Source organism: Coenobita brevimanus, chromosome 46 (assembly GCF_032717465.1).
Source record: "Coenobita brevimanus isolate Jiangsu-jjx chromosome 46, ASM3271746v2, whole genome shotgun sequence".
Taxonomy (NCBI): domain Eukaryota; kingdom Metazoa; phylum Arthropoda; class Malacostraca; order Decapoda; family Coenobitidae; genus Coenobita; species Coenobita brevimanus.
The window spans coordinates 45,443,277-45,462,236 of NC_136999.1; the positions used below are offsets into that span (position 1 = coordinate 45,443,277).

Sequence of the window (18,960 nt, forward strand, 5' to 3'; positions counted from 1 at the left end):
TACTAAGTTGAGAGGTAGAGATATTAGATTTTGTAAATGGGTGTCTGAGTGTGAATGAACTACATTATGTAGTGTTGAGTCATCTGCGTATGAGTGGATGGGATTGTGGGTGACAGATAAGAGATCATTAATATGAACCAGGAATAGGGGTGGCACCATAACTGACCCCTGCGGCTTGGCGGTGTTAATTGAGTGGAAATTGGATTATACATCATCTACTTTTACTCTTATTTTCCTGTCACTAAGATATGAAGAAATCAAAGGAACAAAAGACGTTAGTCCATGGCAAGGGAGTTTGGACAGTAGGGAACGGTGCCATACTGTCAAAAGCTTTAGAAATATCAAGAGCTACTGCATGAGTTTCTCCGAGTAGATCAATTGATTCATGGATGGTATGAGTGGGAAGATTGAATATGTCAATGGTGGATCTTTCTTGGCGAAAACCATATTATCTATCACTATTTAAGCTGTTGGATTCAAGATGTTTAACAATGTGCTTATTAATTAAGGTTTCAAATACCTTACCAAGAGAAGATGTGACAGCTATTGGTCTGTAATTAGAGGGGTCAGAGGAACTTCCTTTCTTCGGAATTGGGTGGATATTGGCTTCTTTCCATGAATTTGGGAATAAAGTAGTACGCATGCATAGTCTGAATAATTTAGCTAGGACAGAGGCAAATTCAGGGAAACACTTTTTCAAAACAATTGGCGGAATTCCATCTGGGCCTGGAGCTTCGTTGGTAGGTAAATTGTCTAGGATGGATATTACGTATCATCTCTGTATTTTAAGTGGGGCAATTTCGAAAAGTCAAGTTCTAGTACTGGAACATTCTGGCTGGTATCGTCTATGGTAGAGTTTCTGGCAAAGGTACTGGGAAAAATATCCGCTTTCCCATGCGGGTCATTTGTAATGTTGCCATCTGAGGATTTTAGTGGGAGAATGGAAGATGACTTGTTAAAGTTGTTACTGAAAGAGTTAAGAGTTGACCAGAGTATTCTATTATCATCAGGATTGTTAAGTAGTTTTGATGCTTGCTTTTGAACAAAGTTTGATTAAGCTAGATTTAATACAGCTTTTGCATGATTTCTAGCAATCTTAAATTGAGAGAGTGATTCAGATCTTTTTTATTTTAAGTAAGAGTTTTATGCTAATGACTTTTGGGTTGTTGCTCTGGCACAGTTGCCATCAAACCATTTTGGAGAGTTCGATCTTTTAGTGAACTGTTGATATGGTATGAATAAATCCATATCAGCTAGTATTAAGTCGCAAATGTGGGACTGGGTAGAATTGGGATCACTAGAGAAGGAAGACTGCCATGGAATGTCAGCAAGATAATTTCTAAATCCATCCCAGTTTCCCCTATCAAAGTGCCATCGGGTCACCCTGACAGGTTCAGAACGGGGAGGTGTGGGGGGGTTAACTAATGAGGTTTTAATGAGATTGTGGTCAGAGGATCCAAGTGGTGACCGTACCTCTATCCTGTATTAATCTGGATTATTTGTCAAGAATAATTCCAAGAGATGAGCATTATGGTCAGGACTATCAGGCATTCTGGTTGGTTGCTTTACCAGCTGGGTGAGATTAAACTATTCTGCAAACAGCTCGCACTCTAGACCAGCGTCGTCAGTCCTGGCAGAATGCAATAACCATTAAACATTATGTATGTTAAAATCACCCAAAATGGTGATTTCGGTGCTAAGGGCGAGGTTAAGGTTACTCAACTGTGTGGATATGGAATCAAATACACTGGGTTCAGAAGAAGCATTGGGGGAGCGATAAACTACACAAATATATTTGGTAATATTTTGACAATTTAGTTTATATAATGAATAATCAAAACTAGATGAAGTGAAGTTTAAAATAGTGTCAACTGCATATTGGGATTTGATATAACAACAGGTGCCGCCTTTGTTACGGAAGTTTGTAAGGAGATGGTAACCGGGAAAACAAAATGGAGATATATCGGTAGAGGGTGAGATTTGTGGTTCTGTGAGGGAAAGGGCCAAAGGGGATATGAATTGAAAGAAAAAATGAACTGAGTTTAAATTTGTGGTAAGGCCGTGAATGTTGGTAAAGAATAAGGCCGCACTGTCACTTCTTCACCGACGAGCATTCCAGGAAATAGCAACAGTCGCTGCCGACACAGTCGCTTGACGGCGACAGGGAGGACCCTGTGCCGCCAGCCCTACCCTGCCGGTGGTGGCAATCCGAGGTACCACCTCATTTGATAGTAACATTGCAGCGGCCATTACTAAAGACGTGAATAGAAGGTGTGATATGTTATGCGCATGTAGTGTGGTGTAGACAGTTGAAGGTAGAGGTATTATGAGAGCATGCTGGCCTACTCTCTGTGTAAACGAATGCACTGAAAATGTTCAGCAAAGGGAGATGGTCAGGATCAAGTCCTGAGGGCTGGTGAAACGGGAGCTCCAGCTCTCCCTATCACCAGCTTACCATCAACCTCGGGAGTACTGCCCTGTTCGACTGGTGCTACAGTCTACTCCACTCATGGTTAGAGTAGGTTATTCATGCTTGTTTGTTACTTCTCCTCTATGTTATCCCTACAATATATATTACTTTGAGCAGACCTACCTGTAAGTGTCTGTAGTGCCACGTGTTATTGTGTTTCTAATTGAAATGCCGAGTGTTGTAACTCATGTTTCTTTATTATGAGACTTTCGCGATCACCTGAAGAGATTATTTGCATTAGGGAGAATAGTTATTCAACGTACATATTAATTTCTAGCAGGTCCCAGTGCTAGAGTCCAAGTCCCAGTGCGGGAGTCCAAGTCCCAGTGCGGGAGTCCAAGTCCCAGTGTGAAGGTCAAGGTCCCAGTACAGAGGTCAAGGTCCCAGTGTGGAAGTCAAGGTCAAGAATATCAGAAGTCCGGACCAGTGAACTATGAGCTCAGAGGGCCGATTATGGAGAGCCACATTTGACTGAACCTGGGACAAGGGAGCTAAGTTTTGTGGAATTTGATATTAGGGCCATATGTTTGTTGAATAACGTGCCAACTGATTCAGAATTATTCTGTAAGGCTAGTAGATGGGAAGATTCCTACCCTTTTCTTTTGGGTCTTGTTAATACACATTTCCTCTCACTTGAACTTTATTGTTTGTAAACACTTGGGAACTGGTGATACAGAGTTGACCTAAGAGCTTGTTAATGTGTAACCCAGGAGCATTTTGGGAAATCGCGAAGGTCAGGCTTGGGTTGGCTGAGTTGAAGACTGACCCCATCATTTTGGCATGCTACCATGCTTAGCTTGGCCACTCGAGAAGTAACAAACGCAACCAAAGAGGCCGCTAGTGGTAGAGTCTCCATCAATCTGAGTTTCCAATCATTCCAACATGCAGTGTGACTTCTTTTTAGTCCCCTTTTGACCACGCTAAAGTCTTGATCGCAGAGCGTACTCGTACACTTCTGTAAAAACTGATAAGAAAATTTCATTTAGTGCATCACAAATATCTTTCTCTTGTTTATAGATGATCCCCTCGTCTGTAATGGATTGTATTTTATCTTTTATTTTGGTTTTGCTTCGGATGTACCTGTAAAATAGCTTCCGTTGACCAGTAATTTTATTTATAATGTTTTCCTCAAACTGTCTTTCGGCTTCTCTCCTTATTCTTGTATAATCGTTTCTTGCCTATTTATAGTTATTATATGCCCTCTCACTATTGTCTTCTCTGTATCTGTTCCACAACACATCTTTTTTTTTTCTTTTTCTTTTTTACATTCTTTACTAAACCATTTCTTTATTTTCCTTTCTGCTTCTTTGTCGTGTGGGATGTAATTTCGGACTCCTATTTCATAAAGTTCACAGAATTTTCTATATACCTGTATAACATTTAAATCTTTTCCTCTAAGCTCTTTTTCCCAATCTGTTTCTAAGAAGTATTTCTTTAGGTCATGATCATTGCCCTTTTTGTAGTTTAGGCTCTTTTTGTAACTTTCATTACTGTTAACTACGTCATATGCAATCCTAAAGTTGCAATTTAATTCTGCATGGTCACTTTTGCTGAATGGAGGGTGATACATTATATTATCAATATCATTTCCTTCCCTTGTAATTATAAGATCTAGTACTGAGAGTACATCCAGTCCTCTTTTTCTGGTGTTTTCCTTTGCATATTGTGTTAGGAAAAACTCCTGCACAGCATCCAGGAGCTTTTGATCCCAACAGCTTTCCTGACATTTTTTATCTAGAGTAATCCAATTTGTATTTGTACTGAAATGTCCAGTTAGTAAAATTCTTTCAGATTTCCCCTCCTTCAATGCAGTAATGCTCTTTAACTCTGAATTTTACTCTCTGCCAAGTCTTCATATTTGCCTTTTTCCCATGTGTTTGATCTAGGTGGCTTGTATAAATTTGCCACAGTCACTTTCCCTTCAGATGTATTAATCTCTACTGCAAACAGTTCTACTTGTGAGAGTATATCTAGTTCTATTTCTTTGACTTGTAGATTTTTCTTTGTTAATATTATAATTCCTCCTCCTTTTTTTAAGTTCGTATCTCTTCTCCATATATTGTATTCCGGTAAATTTTTAGAAGTAACCAACGTTTTCTTTTATTATTATTTTTATGGTTTCCAATGCAAAATACCGTGTTTTAATTAGTTTTGACCTTCATTTTGGGGGGAAAATCCCCCTTTTGTAATTTTGAGTAAGATTTCCAAAAGTGGGTTTATCCCCCCAAATCAAGATCAAAATTAATTGAAAACACACTATTCTGCACTAACCTAAACTAACCTAACCTAACCTAACCTAGGGCCTGACATAGACCGAGTGCACTTTCCTGCACCAGCCAATATGGCGCTCCATTCATCCGCTACTGAGAGATAGTCTAACCTAACCCACTACATGACGACCCCTACCAAATTAGCTCCCCCAACTCAAACTAGCCTTAAAAGGTAAGTCGTGGTTAGAATAGCTCAGGGACGTAATATAATGAAAATCGGTAACGTTGGTTACTTCTAAAGTTATACCTGTATTTCTCTAGGTTTAGGGTATCGCATCATATCCTTGGTGTTAACTTTGTTTTAGTTAGGCAAGTAATATGTGGTTCCTTTTTATATATATATATATATATATATATATATATATATATATATATATAAATATATATATATATATATATATATATATATATATATAAATATATATATATATATATATATATATATATATATATATATATATATATATCATTCATCTCTAATAATTTAATACCATTCCATCCACATTTGAGTACATCATCTTAACCCGCCCCATCCCATAAACAAGAATTCACGTCCTCACGTGATTTGCACTCATATCCCGGAGACGTAAATTAACTCGGCAACATTGCAAGGTGCATAATTTTCACAATTTTCAAATTTCCCGCCTGATTTTTGGTTCGCCCGCCTATGCAAGCCTCACCTACTCGCCACCAGGCGGGCAAGCTCCTAGATCCAGCGTGACCCCGCCTGCCCCTTGTCTCGTCCACTCACCTCTCAGCAGTCACCAAGGTCAGACATGGCGCGTCGTGGTCTGTCAGAGGAGAAGATACAAGCCACCCTGGATGCCTTTACAGGCGACAGTGATTCCCCACTGGATGACGACACCCTTGACAAGGATTACATGCAGCCTGATGAGGTTACCAGCAGCAGTGATGAGGAGGTCCCTTCCCCAAGGAAAGTGAAATACATCACGTACCAGAAGGCAAGGGAAGGCCAGCCTGCACCACGTGCTGCATCCCTGACACCTATCCAACCACAACACAGAGAATCAGATGAGGACGATGACGATGACGATGAAGCAGGACCTGGTGTATCTTCATGGCTGGGGAAGGAGAAGATATCGCCACATGGGACAAAGGTAACATCACGACTGTTCCACAGGTATGGTCGTCCTATGTGTTCTGTGGCAGCAAGTAGTGGTGTGGGGATGGTTAGGGCAGCAGAAAGTGAAAGTGGTGGGGCGGGAGAGCGGAGAGAGATGCGTGAAAGCGAGAGTGGTGTGGGGGAGGCAACACGTACACGTGGTGTTCGTGTGGGGCGTGGAGGGGAGGAGCAGCCTCTCCCTAGCACTTCATTCGACCCCCAATATTCCCTTACTTCCTCCCCACAGCCCCAGGATGTTGGGAAAGGAAGGAAAGGGAAGGGAAAGGGTAAAGGAAAGAGGAGAGGGGCAGGAACTAGTGATGTGGGGATGATTAGGGCAGCAGAAAGTGAAAGCAATTGTCTAACATGTAAATGGGTAATATGTTATGTTAGAAGTAATATAAAAGATGAAAAAATAGATTCTGAGTTGAAGAAATCATGACGGAACATGATTTCACTTGGTAAATAAGCGCTCTTTCAACGCTAATTATTATCATAATGCCTCAAAATATGTAAAAACAATTATGTAAAGTAGAAAATGGTATGATGTATTGTGGAAGTAATATGGAACTTGAAAAAATACAATAGCTGATGAAATAACGATATTTGTTATCCATCGGTGACATAATCGACCGATTTCGCTAGGTTCGCACAGTGGTACATTCCTTATTTCTCATGTTTTTCTGTATAAAACCCAATATACTTCTGTTATACATGTTTTCAACTTTGTAATAAATGAAAATGTACGTAAACAGTATCATTTCAGATAGCCCAAGCAACCATAGAAAACGTGAGAGGACCAGACTACCGTGAGAGAATGGGAGTACAGGTGGAACTCACCTGCGTCCCCTAGGGCCATTTATCGACCCCGGTGACCACTTTCTTTGTGATTTTCCTTAGTTTCTCACCAAAAACAGATGTTTGAGCCAAAAAAAAAAAGTATAAAATTGTCGGGATTGGGGCGTACCACTGCCCAGAAAACGTTGGGATGGAGGGGGTTAATCATCTTGTATACATACTTGTCATGATTTGGGTCTCTAATGTACCTTCCTCCTTTTTATTCCCTTCTGGTTATGTACCACTTTCGCACCTGCAGTCCAATTACTTTGTAAAAAAAAAATGTGTTCTTCTCTACCTCTGATCTTCCCTCAATTCTTTGTTTTTGCCTCCTTCCTCTTCTCTTTTTGTTATCCCAGTTCCTCTTGAGTTAGGCATCTTTTTGTCCTTACGTTTTTGAATTTGTCTTTTTTTCCATAAGTTTGTTTGCATTTTTTAGTATCTCCACAGTGTTTACACTCTGGAAGGTTGCTTTCAGAGACCTTGACTTATCACCCTAGCCTTTTGTGTTCTTCTATGTCTTTATTACAGATTTCCTCTTATATTTCCTTCAGTATGCTCATTATATTTGCCATCTCCTCTTTGTCTCTTGAAATCTTGTTTTTTATTTCGTCCTCATCTAAATCATTGATTAGTAAAGATTTGTTGATATCTGCTGAATCTTTTACCAATTTTGGATAGTTCTGGATGATTTTTTTCACTTCTTTTTTAATGCTTTTTTCTTCGACTCTTGTTTCTAAGTCTTTCTTTATTTTCTTTCACCATTTCAGCATACGTAGTTTCCACATCATTTTTGTAGCCTTGCATCGCTTCATTCACATGGGTTATCTTCTCAATATCACTGTTCAGATCTATCAGACTGCTTGCTTTCTTGTGTGTGTGTTCTTACCTTACCTAATTGTTCTTACTTAATTGTATCTTTACAGGAATGAGTCAAGCTTGTACTGTCCCGTGTCGTAAACCATATTCATCGTACATATCCTTAAATTTGTGAATTGTTTTGGCACACACTATTTCATTCGGTAGTGAATTCCATTGATCAATTGCTCTGTTTGGGAAACTGAATTTCCTTACGTCTTTATCACCTCTCTTCTTATGCAGTTTTTTGCAGTGTCCTCTTGCTGATGCTTCTCCATATGTTAAGTAATCATTTATGTCTATTTTCTCCTTCCCTGATATGCACTTCTATAGCATTATCATGTCACCTCTTTCCCTTCTCTCCTGTAGTGTTGGTAGATTCAGTTTATTTAGTCTTTCTTCGTAGCTTAGATCCCTTAAGCTTGGTATCCATCTTGTAGCGGCCCTTTGAACTTTTTCAATCTTGTATATGTGTTTTTTTAGATAAGGACTCCAGACTACTGATGCATATTCCAGGGTTGGTCTAATGAATGTTATTATCCTTCTTAGCATGTCTTCATTTATGTATGTAAATGCTATTCTCATATTTGCAAGCAGTGTATACATGTTCCGTACCTTCTCGCTGATGTGGTCAGCCGGACATAGTCTGTTATTAATAATCACACCTAGATCTTTCTCTCTTTCTGATGTGTACAGGGTTTTATTTCCTAACTTATAATCCCAATCAGGTCTTTTTCCACTTTTACCAAACTTGATTACATGACACTTGTCCACATTTAATTCCATTTGCCATGTACTACTCCATTCATGAAGTTTATTTAATTCTTCTTGTAGCTCTTTACAAGAGTCTGTGTTAGTAATTCTCCTTTGTATTTTTGCATCATCTGCAAACATATTCAGATAGCTCTCATTTCCAGTGTTACTGTTTATATCATTTATATAACTAAAAACATGATTGGTGCTAGCACTGAACCCTGTGGTACTCCACTAGTCACTTCTTTCCATGATGAGTAGTTTCCTCTTAGTACTGTTCTCATTTCTCTTTTTATGAGAAAGTCTTGCATCCAACAAAACAGTTTGCCTCGAATTCCTCCTTGATGGTACAGTTTCCATAAAAGTCTATGGTGTGGTACTGTGTCAAAAGCTTTCTTGAAATCTAAATAGATACTGTCCACCCATTCTTCCCTTTCCTGTATTGTGTTTGTTACTCTGTCATAGTAGCTCAACAGATTAGTAACACATGATTATCCTTTTCTGAAACCAAACTGTCTTTCTGTTATCATACTGTGTTCTTCTAGATGATTTAGCCAAGCTTTTCGTATTAGATTTTCCAATACCTTGCTTACAACACTGGTCAGTGATACTGGTCGGTAGCTGAGTGGATTTTGTCTATTTCCTTTCTTGAATAAGGGGACAATATTTGCTCTTTTCCAAATATCAGGTAGTTTACCTTGACCCAAGGATTTCTTGAAAATTAAAAATAATGGTTTACTTAACTCCTTTGCACATTCTCGTAGTACCCAACATGAAATTTCATCAGGACCACTTGCTTTTCCTCTGTCTAATCTACTTAACTCCTCCTGTATTACTTTTTCTGCTATTTGTATATCTGGTACTATGTGTGGACATGCATGTTCGACATAGTCCCTCTCAAAATTTTTTTCTTCTGTAAAAACTAATTGGAAATTCTTATTTAGTGCTTCACAAATATCTTTCTTTTCTGTATAAGTGATTCCCTCGTCCGTAATGGATTGTATTATATCTTTTACATTGGTTTTCCTTCTGATGTAGCTGTAAAACAGCTTTGGTTGATCATTCTTTTTATTTATTATATCCTCCTCAAACTGTTTTTGGGCTTCCCTCCTTATTCTTGTATAATCGTTTCTTGCCTGTTTGTAATTATTATACGCCCTTTCACTATTGTGTCTTCTGTATCTATTCCACAACAAATCTCTTCTTTCTTTTGATATTTTACATTCTGTATTGAACCATTTCTGTATTTTCTTATCTGCTTCTTTGTGCTGTTGGATGTACTTCTGGACTCCTATTTCATAAAATTCACAGAATTTTTTATATACAGCATTTAAATCTTGTCCTCTAAGCTCATTTTCCCAATCAACTTCTGAGAAATACTTCTTTAGGTCTTGATAATTTCCCTTTTTATAGTTTAGGCTCTTTTTGTAACTGTCATTGCTGTTAACTATGTCATATGCTATACTGAAGTTATAAATTAGTACTGCGTGATCGCTTTTGCCGAGTGGAGGGTGATATATTAAACTGTTAATATCATTTTCTTGCCTAGTAAATATTAGATCTAGCACTGAAGGTACATCAAGTCCTCTTTTTCTGGTGGTTTCCCTCACATGTTGCGTCAGGAAAAACTCCTGCACGAGATCCAGGAGCTTTTTGTCCGAACAGCTTTCTTGGCTAATTATATCTAGAGTATTCCAATTTATATTTGTATTAAAATCCCCAGTTAGTATAATTCTTTCCGATTTCTCTTCCATTTTATGTAGTAATGATCTTAAACTCTGAATTGTACTCTCTGTCAGGTCCTCATATTCATCTCTTTCCCATGTGTTTGATCTGTGTGGCATGTACAAATTGGCTACAATTACTTTCCCTTCAGATGTGTTGATCTCTACTGCAATCAGTTCTACTTGTGATGGTATATTTAGTTTTATTTCATTGACTTTTAGATTTTTCTTAGTTAATATTATAATTCCTCCTCCTTTTTATAAATTTCTGTCTCTTCTCCATATATTGTATTCCTCTAAGTTTAGTATGTCATTGGATATCCTTGGTGTTAATTTTGTTTCAGTTAGGCATATTATTTGTGGTTCATTTTCTCTGACATAATCATTCATCTCTAGTAATTTAGATACCATTCCATCCACATTTGAGTACATCAGCTTTATCATCTTGTTTATATACTTGTCATGGCATGGTTCTACTACCTTCCTCCTTTTTCTTCCATCCTGTTTGTGTACCACTTTCGTACCTGCAATCCTATTACTTTGTAAAAAAAAAAATTCTTCTTCTCCTCTTATGATCTTCCCTCATTATTTGTTTTTGCTTCCTCCCTTTTCTCTTTCAGTAATTCCAGTTCCTCTTGTGTTAGGCATCTTTTTATCCATACATTTTTGAACTCCTCTTTTACCATAAGATTCTTTGCATTTTTTAGTATCTCTTCCACAGTGTTTACACTCTGGAAAGTCACCTTTAGAGGTCTTGTCTTGCTTTTCTCGTATTTCCCTAACCTTTTGTGTTCCTCTATGTCTTTACTACAGATTTCCTCTGATATTTCTTTCAGTAACCTCATTATATTTGCCATCTCCTTTTTGTCTCTTGTGATCCTGTTTTTTACTTCTCCCTCTTCTATACCAGTGATTACTATAGATTTGTTTATATCTAGTGAATCTCTGACTAACTTTGGATTATTTTGGATTATTCTTTTCACTTCCTGTTTAATGCTTTTTTCCTCCACCCTTGTTTCTAAGTCTTTCTTTACTTTCACCATTTCAGCATACGTGGTTTCCACATCATTTTTGTAGCTTTGCACAGCTTCATTCACCTGTGTTGTCTTCTCCTCAATATCACTGCTCTGGTCTATAAGACTGCTTATTTGCCTAATTGCCTCTGTGTCATTTTTGAACTCTTCCATAACACTCTCGTGATTGACTACTGTACTTGCCATTTCACTCATTTTCTTCCTAAGTGTACTCAGTTCCACTGTTAGTTCACTGATGGTTGTGTCTTTCTTGTTGGCCTCCCTTCCTAGTTTTTCTATTTCTTCCTTTTGCAAGTGCATCTGCTTCTTTATTTCATCAATTTCATATTTGAAAGCCATTTCTAGTTTGTTTACATGTTCAACCAGTCTATTGTGAGTCTCCACTTTAACCAGTTCTTGGTAGAAATCATCATTTTGCTTTCTACCTTTAATCCTTTTCTTTTCCAAATTTGCTTTACTAAAGTATGTAACCATTTTGCAATACTAAAAGAACAGAGTATGTACTTACATTCCCCGTGCAGCTGTAGTCTAAACAAACCTCAACTGACTCAGCACATTCTTTCGTCTTGGTTCTCTTTTCTGTTTGAACAAGTCTTGTTTAAACTTATTTTTTTTTTCTTTTAATAATGAAAAACCATTTAGTCTAACCTGGTACAGAGTTTGACTCATACAAAGATACTAATTTAGGTAATGCCACTGGCCGTGTTGGTTCGGTACGGAGCTCCGATGTCGCACGTCTGCCTTGATTGACTCCGTGTGTGTGTGTGTGTGTGTGTGTGAGCAAAATAAGCAAAGAAATTTTGATCTCTTTTGGATCAAAATTGGTGGATAAGTTGACAGTCATCAAAGAGATTATTATTATTATTTTTTTTTTTTCAGATTAATAGGTTTAAGGTCAGGATCACATGGCAAAGTCAACTTACAGTTTTCATCTGATTTGCACAAAACATTGTGGAAGGGATGAGGTTAACACACGGACAAAGAGATCTATTTTGAAAACAGTCAAGGTCAAGGTCAAAGGGAAAGGTCACCGGGCAAAGTCAGCTCAAACAATCTTGCTCTGACTTGAACCTAAGTTATTGGAAGGGTTAAGGCTTAGGCAAGCATGAAGTTATTTGATTCTGAGAGTTTTTTGTCAAAGGTTAAGATCACAGGCCAAATAAATCTATTGCCCATAGACCAGCTGTTGGCCGTGTGTACTGCATTCTGTTAAGTGTTCTTTTTTGTTTGATCGGTGTGTCTGGCAGGTTGTTCAAAGACTGACATGTTCCTAAGGGAGTCCGTGTAACTCTCCCAGCAACTATACATGGACAATGGGTATACTGAGGTCACATTGAGCTAATTGTTTCCTTGATGAACTTAAACAGAGTACCATCAACTAAAGACGTGTCATCTGTCCTGCTTTTCTGCTTATGATCTTTGAAAATTAGTCTCCTGAATTTGAAGCAAATGACACAGATGACACTGATCTATTGTCAAGTAAATTATTCAGTGTCAGGTGCTGTAGAATCACTGGACTGAATTTTAAAGCCCATGGGGAAGGGAGTAGGAGAGGCGACGGGGATTTTGTCAAGTGCACAGTGCCTAAAAAAAAGTATCGGAACAACTTTGCGGTAAACAAACTGAAAAACTAAGAATGTGATCCTAAACACGACTGAGGCCTTGTGACACATGTTGGTAGCCCTGAAGATCCCAGTTGCCATGTGACATATCTATGCTATGTGTTATCATAGGCATTTCCTACAGTTGTGACACATCAATGCTATATCTAATACCTGCGTTTAATTATTATAGAGGTGAACGTATGATTTCGAACCTATTAACTTCCAAGTGAGGATACAATTTTTAGGGATTGCACATAATGAAAGAGAAATAAACTGAGGTGGTTTGGACATGTGGAGAGAATGGAGAATGAAAGACTAAGAGGGTGTATGCAGGTGAAGTGGAGGGAGGGAGAGGGAGGAGGAGACCGAGAATGAGGTGGAGGGATGGAGTTGAGAGGTATATGAAGGAGGGGGAAGTGAGTTGGAGGGAGGGTAGTCAAATGGTGGGTGACAGAACAACTTGGAGGCGTTGTGTCTGCGGCCACCCTTTGCAGGATTAGGGCGTCGGGCTATAGATAAATAGAATAGACATAATGAAAGAGACTATCACTTTAACCCAATATTCAGTTTTCTTTCATTCAAAGGTACACATACTAAATTAACAAGAGTTTTCTATATCAGTCAGCAGAACACACAAAAATGGCAAGGCTTACACAGTACCCTATACATAAAAAAATACTGTGTGTTTATTTGTTTCCTGATGAACAGAGTAATTACTAATGATCATATTTTGACCTTTATGTTTGTTTTCACCCGGCCGTTTTATTAAAGAAAAGGAATATTTTAATAAAATTAAACGGGACCCATAAACTGCGCTTCACTAAAGTCCCATGCCATTATTTATATGTTGTGAGAATGACTCAGTCGGCTAGTGTGTGCTTGGTTGTGGAAGTAGGTGTAGAAAATTAATAAATGATACAGGATAGATACTGATAACGCTCACTACTCCATCCCCAAAACACACGAGATATCACCCCACTGAGTGCAAGTGGAGCGTTATATACGGACCAGCCTGTATGCTCAGCTAACTGCACATTTCTTCAGTAACTCTTCTCTGTTCTAGGAGGCTGATATGAGTGGGCCATATGGCATCATAGAGGAGACGAAACAGGATTTCCACTGCGGTCCGTGTTTCTTTATGACGCACCATAAAATTTTCGCTGCCCGTGGTCGCCCTGAGGTGGACCCGTGGGGCTTCCTGCTGCCTCTGTCACCGGTAGTGTGGATGGCTGTGGGGTCGGCACTGCTGGCTGTGATCACTGCTATGCTACTCCTTCCTTCTTGCCTCCCTCCACACACTAACCACCCACCAAGACAAGAGACCAACATATTCAACTGTATTCGCATCCTCCTCCAAGAAGGTAGCGTGAATGTCCCAATTGAAACTTGCCCCCCTCCTTTTTTTTTTTTTTTTTTTTTTAATATGCCTCCTTTAGACGTCACTGAATTAATTGCTTTTGTTTTAAACAGATGTGTCTAATTCGTCTGGGTGGTGGTGGTGGGAACGTGTGGTGCAAGGGGTGTGGATGCTGATGATGGTGGCGTTAACACAAAGCTACGTTGGTAACCTCATGTCCCTCCTGGCTGTCAGACACATCAGTCATCCCTACCAAACCCTCAGAGATGTCATTAACGATCCTAATATCAAGATACTTCTCATTGCTTATGTTACAGAAATGACATTATTTAAAGTAAGGACAACACCCTTTTATTTACAGTCAACAGTTAAACTATGGATATCGACACTGCAATACTCCTTTTACCTTATCTTAGTTCAAATAGTCCTCCTTTCTTTTAGCTTATATCACACAGTTTAGCAGCAGAGAGATGCAGGTCTAGTACATTCTGTCCCTTGCACTTCTTCGTGACCAGCATCATAATGCCGTTTTGATTTATTGTTACAACTAATCAGTGAAGAACTGGAGATGGAGAGATAACAGTTTTAGGCCAAAGTAGTGAAAATTTATTCGGGCAATATATATTGCAAAAATAAGGTTTAAACTTAAAAATCAGAAGAAGGAAAAATCTGGTGTTGGTAGATACGATATTGTTAAGCTTAGAAGGGAAGGAGAAGAAAAGGAGGAATTCAGATTAGAATGCAAAAATAGGTTTTTGGTGTTGGAAACGTTGGAAGAGGGGGAGAGAAGTGTAGATGAGATGTGGGAGGATGTGAACAAAGTTTTGCATGAGACTGCTGAATGTACGATTGGAAGGAGACATAGCTTCAGGAGAAAGAAATGGATATCAGAGGAAACGTGGGATATGATAAAAAAGAGAGGTGAGGCTAAATTGAGGAGTGAGATGCAATGCGTTGATGAACAAGAGATTGAATTAGCAAGAGCTGCGTACTGGAGTTTGAATTCAGAAGTAAGAAGGTTAGCTAGGAGAGATAAAAGAAGATGTGTGGATGAAAAGGTTGCAGAGACTGAAATCTTAATAAACAAAAATGATGGACAGAGTCAAAGAATAGCATATGAATCGATTAGAGAACTGAGTGGTAATGCAGGTAAACGCAATGAAATACCAGTTAGAGACAGGGAAGGAAATTTATTGACCAAAGATGGAGATATTAAAAATAGATGGAAAGAGCATTTTGAGACAGTTCTTAATAGACCAATACCACCAGAAGAGGATATACCGTCTGCTCAGGAAGATTTAAATATAGAAACAGGAGAGTTGAGGCTTGCAGAAGTGGAGAAAGCAGTAAAACAGTTAAAGAATAATAAGGCACCAGGGAAGGATGGTTTATTTCCGGAAATGTTTAAAGTGGAGGGGGATAGATTAATAATGATCTTGACCAAGCTATTCAATAAGATATGGGTGACGGGGTTACTACCATCAGTTTGGAAGAATGGTGTAATTGTTAAAGTTCCGAAGAAGGGAGACCTGAGTGAATGTGGTAATTGGAGGGGAATCTCTTTGTCACCGATAGCTTTGAAAGTTTTCAGTAGAGTGTTGTTAAATAGGTTGGAGCCAGTGGTTGAGGGTATTCTGAGGGATGAACAGGCTGGTTTTAGAAAGGGACGTGGTTGCAATGATCAGATCTTTATAGTTAGGCATTTGATGCAGCAAGTTAATGAAATGAGAGTGCCGTTAAGTCTTTGTTTTGTTGATTTTGAAAAGGCTTTTGATAGTGTTTCGAGAGAGACTATGGGGAAGATCATGAGACATTATGGAATACCAGAGGAGTTTGTGAGGGTCATTATGAACATGCATGAGGACACATTTTGTAAAGTGATGGTTGATGGTTGTCTGAGTGATTCGTTTGAAGTCAAGTCCGGAGTAATTCAAGGTGGTGTTCTATCGCCTTTACTATTTATATTGGTCATTGATTACATTATGAAACGCGTTGGAACAGAAACCGGTGCAGGTATACTTTGGGGAGAGAACAGGAAACTTTTGGATTTAGATTATGCAGATGATATAGTTTTGATTTGTGATGGGCCAGAAGAGATGCAGAGAGTGTTGGACTGTTTGGTGAGTGAAGGTCACAAGGTGGGTTTGGTTATTAATTGTGGAAAAACTGAAATAATCAATATGAATATGGAAAATGCGCAGGAATGTGTAATTGGAGGTATGGTTGTAAAGCAAGTTGATAGGTTTAAATATTTAGGTACTTATTTAGCCAAGGATGGTTCTTTGAACTTTGAATTCGAGGAAAGGTTAAAGAAGGCTAATCAGGCAATGGGAATGCTTAAAAATATTTGGAATAATAACAATTTCTCTGTGCATACAAAAATCAAACTTTATAAGGTAATGGTTAGGAGTATCTTAATTTATGGACACGAGTCTTGGTACAGCACAGTGACTATGGAAAATAAATTCTTGGTGTTTGAAAATAAAGCACTTAGAAGAATATTAGGAGTTAAGTGGTGGGAAAGGATACCAAATAGTAGAATTAGAGAAATAACGGGAGTGCAGCCGATCGATGAATATGTTAGATTCTCACGATGGAAGTGGCTAGGACATGTGTATAGGAGACAGGGAATAGTACGAGGTACACCAGGGTGGGTGGCACTTGGTAGGAGAGGTAGAGGAAGGCCAAAAGAGACGTGGGTGAGGACAATGAGACGGGAAGCTGGAGATGAGTGTTGGGGAGATCTTGAGGAGTTAGCACAAGATAGGATGTGGTGGTGATTTCATCGAGGCCCTATGCATCCCCGAGGGTGCCACAGGAAATGATTGATTGATTGATTGATATAATTTAGGGCTCCTTCTCTTCGGCGGGTTTCCTCCTTATCATCAAGTTGTTTTTTTCTATGTGGGATGATTTGATGCCGCAGATTGTCGGAAACACGTTTTTATATACTAAACAGACTTTATCAGTCCCTGCATAAGATAAAGGGAACGAAGTGTTTTTGGTGAAAGATGGGTGACATTTGTTGCGCAAGACGAAGTAGTACCGTGTGAATATGATATAATTCCACTGATTAGGTCAGATGAGGCTAACTTAATATCTGACAAAGAAAAAAACAAGGTTTTATTAACCTTCCACATTAAATCCACCATTCACAGGATAAAACAAGCTGGTGCAAAAGAGAAAACCACAAAAAAACAGTGGAGAACGTAAAGCAAATATTTACCAGGATCTCGATCAGTCTGTCCATCGATGTCAGCACACTGAAATCCCGGAGAGGGATGGTAACAAATGAATCGTCTCTGCCATTCACACACACCTCTCTCTCATATACCGTACCACTCCTCCTACTACTCTATCTCATCAGAAAAAAGTATATATATGTATGTATGTATGCATATACACTTTGTGTGTGCACGAGTCTAGGCACAGGCATAACAGCCCGTTCCATGAGGCCCAGCAGTCCTTCCACGTATCGTACACTTCCACGTCACCACTTCAGCGCTAAGCACCCACCGTCGATACTGAATACATAATAGGGCTGTCTCTTACAGGACTGGTGTAGTGGTATTGGTGTTTTTTTTTTTTTTTTTTTTTACATGGCGAGTCTTATGATAGATCAGTAAAGTCTGCTTAGCGAAATTTAAATCCTTTAAACCGTTCCCTGTCCCAGCCGGGATTCGTACCCGCTTCCACTGGGACCTCTCTACTGACACGGCGATATTAAATATATGCACTCACAGCAAAAAAAAGAAAAAAAAAATCAGAGGTTAATATTGTAGACCTGTTCACTGGACCTCTTCAATGTATAATTTATGGAATGGTAGAGTAGCATTTCAATGTTACTTACCATATTTGTTTATTAGGACTTGGTTTTCATATCCTGTGCCCTCCCTGTCTCCCTTCCCCCCTCCCTGTCAATAGACAAAACAAGCATCTGCCGACTTTACTGAACAAATATCCGTTTGTGATCTTCCAGTTTTTTCTTGCGGTTCCATAATGTTTGAACCCTCTAAGAAGGGAGGCCTTGCGAAAACCCAGTTCTTATGTATGGAGTCTATTGTCCTTTATCTTATCCTGATCAAGAATTTTGTCCTTTTACAGCTTATTCTACGTAGATCAGTTTCAGCATAAAACAATATTTTACCTTTAAATAGGTTCCATAGCACTTTTTTGTGACTAGCATCATATTCAAGTGTTAATCTGTTGGTAGAAGTCAGTGCCCAAGATGGAGAGATTTCAGTTTTAGCCCAAGTTAGAGTAAAAAGGGTAAAGTGGAAGGTTTCTTGTAGTGCACAATTAGTTTACGTCCAGGACTTAGAAACTCGAGCATATTCACAACCGATTTGGTGTCGTAACTTTGATATCATTTCCAGGAAGAATTAGAGATATGACAAGACTGTTCCTTTCCGTGTGCTTCCTGAAGAAACAGTAACAATGTACGGCAATTGTTCTTCTGGTAACTAAGATTTGTTTTTTTGTAGGATTAATTCGAGATTTCAAAATATTCTGCACACTTTTTTCCTTAACCTTCTTACGAAAACAAATGTAAACTATGACAGGGAGGCGATAGCAAGCTCGTTTGAAGATCACACACCGGATGAGCATGGGACTGAAAGAGCAACAGCAATAACGTCTATACCCTTTTTACTTTAACTTGACCTAAAATTCCTCTTTTCTTACCTTAATTGTTGAGCTACAACAAGGGGTTAACAATAAGATATAATGCTAGTCATGAAGCAGTGCCAACGAAAGATCGCAGATCCATACTCGTTTTGTAATTTTGCTAAGCAGAGTTTACTGATCTACCACAAGACTCGCCAAGAGAGAGAGAGAGAAAAAAAAAGCCAATACCACTACATCAGTCCTGTAAGAGACAGCCCTACTATGTATTCAGTATCGACGGTGGGTACTTAGCGCCGAAGTGGTG

The 18,960-nt window shown here is 38.8% G+C and overlaps 1 protein-coding gene across 1 annotated transcript in view; it reads left to right on the forward strand.

Moving 5' to 3' along the window:
• Positions 1–13,928, forward strand: part of LOC145398711 (glutamate receptor U1-like) — a gene marked incomplete at its 3' end in the record, with an annotated part of 28,069 nt that extends 14,141 nt beyond the window's left edge. The window contains exon 3 of the mRNA XM_080271512.1: positions 13,737–13,928. Coding sequence (XP_080127638.1) covers positions 13,737–13,928 — 192 coding nt within the window. The remainder of the gene's footprint in view (positions 1–13,736) is intronic.
• Positions 13,929–18,960: the final 5,032 nt, after the last annotated feature.